Source organism: Papaver somniferum, chromosome 7 (assembly GCF_003573695.1).
Source record: "Papaver somniferum cultivar HN1 chromosome 7, ASM357369v1, whole genome shotgun sequence".
NCBI classification, from domain to species: Eukaryota; Viridiplantae; Streptophyta; class Magnoliopsida; order Ranunculales; family Papaveraceae; genus Papaver; species Papaver somniferum.
In genome coordinates this window covers 70,876,976-70,882,306 of record NC_039364.1, presented here as the reverse complement: position 1 = coordinate 70,882,306, position 5,331 = coordinate 70,876,976, and the positions used below count along the sequence as shown (strand labels likewise).

The window sequence follows — 5,331 nt, the reverse complement described above, 5'->3', positions numbered from 1 at the left end:
TTCGAAATTGAAGCTGTGTTGTACTCTTTTTCCCTTCGACCGAGAATAGTTTTTCCCAAAGGGTTTTGTTAATCGACAAGGTTTTTAGTGAGACAACACTAAAAGCATCAAGTATGTTGAACGTTGCAGATATAAAGATCGTGTTGATATTATTGAAAATGCCTGAATCAAAGAAATGAAACGCGATAGTCAGTTAAGCAACGTAACTTCCAGAATCAACAACAGGGTCTGATAAACATTCAAGTCACCAAAGTACAGCGTGATAAACTCCTTTTGACTGCACTAGACTAATGAAAATCTTCTGTCACTAGGGGGGGGGATCTAATAGTGTGTTGAACTATTTTCCTTCACCGAGGTTACTTTTTCCCACAAGGTTTTGTTACTCGGCAAGGTTTTTAATGAGACAACAACAAACACCGGGAATGTAATTTCCCAGCTAAGACTATTATCTATCCTACAAGGATTTTCTTCCTTAGGAGTTATGAATCAACTAGTCAACTTCAACGGAGCAAATTGATCATCTGCAACGGATCGCCTTTACTTGCATCTGTCACGTTATACTCTTTTCCATTCGTCAAGGTTTTATCCCACTGGGTTTTCCTTGTCAAGGTTTTAATGAGGCAACGTATACGCATCCAACTATGTTCTAAGTTTACTTAATGTTGTGCTCTTTTTCTTTAGTTCAGGTATTGTCCCTCTGGGTTAGCCTGACGACATTTTAACGAGACAACTAACTTAGACTCGACGATATTTGAAGATCGTATTACATGTGATGAACTACATGTAAAATACAAGGCAACATGTGATGTACTACATGTGAAGAGTTGTACCAAGGTTTTGTCTCACTGGGTTTTTCCTTGTCAAAGTTTTAATAGAGCAATTGTCTTATACACAATAGTCATCAAGGAGAGAACTACATTTGAAGACCTACATCCGAAGCACTGTATATGAAGTACTGCATGTGGAGTTTTATTGGACCGCACAAGGGGAAGTGTTGTAGAGCCTACGACCCATATATGTGCGGCCCAACTAGATACATAGGTTTGTCTTTCCATGTATATTTATGTTACTGTATCCATGCAACCCTGCTGATGATCAATAAGAAACTCTGCCTCTTTCTCTATCGTTTTCACCTTTATCACTACAAAACTTCTAATATTTTTTTTTTTTTGGATTGTTCTTGAGAGGTGGTTAGTAATCCAGGCTTATCTGCTGAATGAGTGTAAGTGTTCCGGATTTGTGAGGTTTGCTAGACTTTGTCTATTGCAAACAGGTTTCCAAACCTAAATATAAAGATCAAAAGGGAAATCAAATACGCTTATTTGTTAGAGTTCGGTATCAAAGTCTTCACTTAGGTTGAAGCAACTCTTAGGCTGTAAAGGACGTCAACTAAGGGAATCAACTGCATAGAGTCTTGCGAGGTTCGAGAGACGTAAAGAGCACGACTGCAACTGAATTGCTTGGAGGGTTAATTCGGTTCCAACTACATTTTAGTATGAAATCTGATAGTATGCTAGTGTTTGTAACGACTTAACACAATTTGGTGTGCAAAACTGGACGAGGTCCCGTGTTTTTTCTGCAGGTACAGTTTTCCTCGTTAGTAAAACTTATGGTGTCTTGTGTTTTCCATTTTTCGCATTATATTGTTTTATCTTTATAATAGGAATAGCAGTAGTACGTGATCAATCTAGGTAGTTTTTTTAAGTCCTTACTAGTTGTGACCAATAACGAGACTTGTTCTTGTTGAATGCGTATCTTAAAAGATAGATCACAAGTTTCATACTTGTCAGAATTCAGATCATCTTGATTTGGATACAACTAGATTAATCTTGGATATTTATTTGTGAGATCGCCCAAAAACTCTTCTACACAATCAGGTTCGCGGACCTCTTAGTCTAAATATATTGATTGTGGAAGAGAAAGTGAAAAACTTTATATACATAGTGTTCAAGGATCTTTAATCTAGATCTACATGTAATGGTATTAGGTTTTGTCCATACATGTTGCCGAACAAAAAAAATAGATTGTGAAACTGGTACCCTTTCAGGCAATCAACGGCTCGGTCTCCAATATCAAGTGGACTACTCTTATCATTATACTCCTACAAGATTGACAATCTAAAGTAAATAAAACTCAGACTATTTAGCTAAGTATGCTAGACAAAATAGCTTATCAGATAGATGGCTTATAACTCCACCCCATTTCATTCAGGATTTGGAGATGGACAACTGTAGAATCAACTGATTTATTAATAATTTATTTTTCCTATCAAAAAAAGAAAAAAGTATGTCAATTTCGACTGGCTAAAGCATCAAGATGAATTTACAGTCCAATACAGGAACAATATTTGTCAAAATGTACCAAAACTCTGAAGTTTAAAGGCCGACTATATGTAATAGCAACCAGATTATGATCACTAAAGCTTCCGCCTCAAAACTAGGTAATCCAAATGCTGAAACAATTCATATATAATTAATCAGCTAAAGCTCTGAAACACACAAGAAATTCTTTCTCCAACATAGTTAACATTAAAAACACATTTCTATTAGTGATCAACTGGAGATGATATAGCTGCATGCATAAGACAATGTAATCCTATTAGTATATCTCATCATCGGGAATTTCTGGTGTCAAGAATTTCTTCGGATCTTTCATTACTTCTGCATAGCTGAACCTTGATTGCACCTTATCAGGCACTGGCATAAGTGGGAGAATGTTCTCACTGTCGATACACCCATCGATAATTCCAAATTCGACTGCTTCCATTGGAGACATGTAGCGATCCCTATCGATATCTTTCTGAACTTGTTCAAAAGTTCGACCAGTGAAACCGGAGATGATTCTAGTGACGTTATTTTTGTTGTGCATAATTTCTTTGGCCTGGATTTCCACATCAATTGCTTGTCCACTAGCACCACCAAGAGGTTGATGAAGCATTATCCGTGTGTTAGGCATCGCAAAACGTTTCCCTTTGGTGCCACCACCAAGAATGATTGCAGCTGTTGATGCAGCAATTCCAAGTGCAACGGTGGAGACATCAGCCCTTACAAGCTGTAGCACATCATATATGGCCATGGTAGCACTGGAGATTGCAAATACAATGGTGGTTATTATAATAACTAAATCAGAAAACAAAGAAGTGGACATGAAAAATCAACTGGGTAGCAGAAATCTCAGGTTCAAAAGGCATGTATCAGAAATCTCAGGTTCAAAAGGAATTCCCTTGTATTTTTAATGCAAACAAGTGTAAAAGCGTGCTGCTTAGAACCATTCTATAATGGGGGACTCTCTAACATTAACCGACTATAGCCAGGTAGCACTTCTCAAATCTTTCTTGGCGAATCACCAGTGTCTCTCTTCGATCGATCCCCCTTGTATGCCCTATTCATACTTTAGGGTAATGTACATAACCAATTCTTATACAAGCTTGAGGCCCAAAATTACAGATTTGCTGTGAGCAAATATGTTTGTCTAGCACTACAATAGTGTGTATAAATGGCGTTTTCTAAATGTGACCTCAACTTTGTTTTTATTTCAGATGTCACTTTACAAGACCTTTCTGGGGAACCATTAAAGAGAATATGCAAAGGAAACTGATGCAGGAGTCAAGCGTAGTAACCACTCTGAAGAATGACAGGGAAATGTCATTGCAAAATACCCCTACAGTGGGGTAGGGTATGATTAAGAGCACGAGATTATGTATGAATACATGATAAGAACATCACATGGTCTCACAAATTTCAGCCAAATCATATCCACCACTTAGCAGACATGTAATCAACATTACACAACTGTGGGGAAAGGAGATAAGATGAGACTGTTGCTTATTAGCTTGATCATTTGAATGAAGTATCGTAGGAGTGGAAGCAAAAGCATAGGATCATGTTAATTCCACAAGTATGTGGTGTCATACAAAGAGTACAAGTTGACCATTCAAACCTAAGAGTCTAATCTACCTCTCAAGTCTCAACCATATAGTGTCCTCAATAGTTCCCAAATGCAAAGATGATTGTGTTGTCTAAGACCTAGTTGAGCTAAAAGGGGAGATTCAACATGAGAATACAACTAAAAACACAACTCCTGAACATTCACACAGTTCTTTCTTGCTACTTTGTTAGTATAAGCCTAGTGAAATCAAAAGACTAGCTTACATTTTCAGAGGAAAATGAATAAAGAAACTGATACGACACAAAGCAACAAATGTTTTAGCACATCGATTACCCAGTACTCTTTCTTTGATACCATTGACAAAACAAATGGATGCTATATTCAATCAGTGATGGCAACATACAATTCATGCACGAAACAGAATACTATGTACTAATAAAGTAATCGTTCTTTTAGTTAAACACTGATTTTATTCCTTCAAATCCAATTCCTAAACCAATTGCTACCAAGTTTCTATTAATGAAACGAAAGAAAAAGAAGCTCAAATTAGTATATCTTCAGACAATTCAAGTTTCTTTATGCAGCCACAGATGTAAACCTCACTATAATTGTTAGATGGTTCATTGTACAACATCTACAATGAATAAACCCTAACATTTATACATACCTTAAAGACCCACCAGGCGAGTTAATGAAAAGACGGATATCTTTAGTAGGATCTTGAGCATCCAACAATAACAACTGACTGATAATGGCATCAGCAACGAAATCGTCAATTTGATTACCCAAAAACACAATTCTTTCTCTCAATAATAAACCCATTGGGTCTGCTTCTGCTCCTCTAGGAGGACTAGCTGGAGCTTGAGACATAGTAATTGAAGATGAAGATGAGAAAATTGGATTGTAGGATGATTCTATTTCATCAAACCCTAACACAAAATTTTCAACAGCTTTTAGGGTTTTCGAGTTAAAATTTTGAGGGGTTGTAGATAAAGAAGAAGATATATGAGATTTGATTGGAGAAAATACAGATTTTTGAATACTAGGGTTTCGTAATATAAGAGATGTAGAAGAGTATGTGATGTTGGGCAGTAGAGAAGAAGGAGGTGTGAGGAGTGTGGATATGGAGAGTGAGTTCATGGTGAAGTCTCTGTGCAAAGAAGAGGGAGACGGAGAGAGGAGCCGTGCTTGGATATTTTTTCTTTTTGCACACCAGGTTCCGAATCCTGATTCCTGATCTTAAACTACAAATGGATAAGATCTTGACCGTTGATTTTCTTAATCACTCTTTTTTAATGCAGGTGGGCCGATGTTTCTCTTCTCCTCGGATGTTTCTCATTTTTTCGGGGTGAGATTCGATGTTTTTTATTCTTTTTATTCTTTTTTGCCTCTTATTAAATACGTTAGAGATAATGCTCGATTGTTTAATTTTTTGTTTAATTT

General features: G+C 36.9%; 1 protein-coding gene across 1 annotated transcript; it reads right to left on the bottom strand.

The window, feature by feature from the left end:
* Nucleotides 1-2,335: 2,335 nt before the first annotated feature.
* Nucleotides 2,336-5,114, bottom strand: LOC113297580 (ATP-dependent Clp protease proteolytic subunit 4, chloroplastic-like). The gene is made up of 2 exons (XM_026546103.1): nucleotides 4,556-5,114; nucleotides 2,336-3,082 (listed from the first exon to the last, which is right to left on the bottom strand). Exons 1-2 carry the CDS (start codon nucleotides 5,026-5,028, stop codon nucleotides 2,599-2,601), a joined length of 957 nt encoding a protein of 318 aa, XP_026401888.1. The 5' UTR covers nucleotides 5,029-5,114; the 3' UTR covers nucleotides 2,336-2,598.
* Between the last annotated feature and the right edge of the window lie 217 nt (nucleotides 5,115-5,331).

Bases quoted from the DNA above. Each gene is read 5' to 3' on its own strand.
- LOC113297580 (XM_026546103.1), bottom strand. From the start codon at position 5,028: ATGAACTCACTCTCCATATCCACACTCCTCACACCTCCTTCTTCTCTA. The intron at 3,083-4,555 runs GTATGTATAAAT...TGCAATCTCCAG, and splicing joins TCGCCTGGTGGGTCTTTAAG to TGCTACCATGGCCATATATG.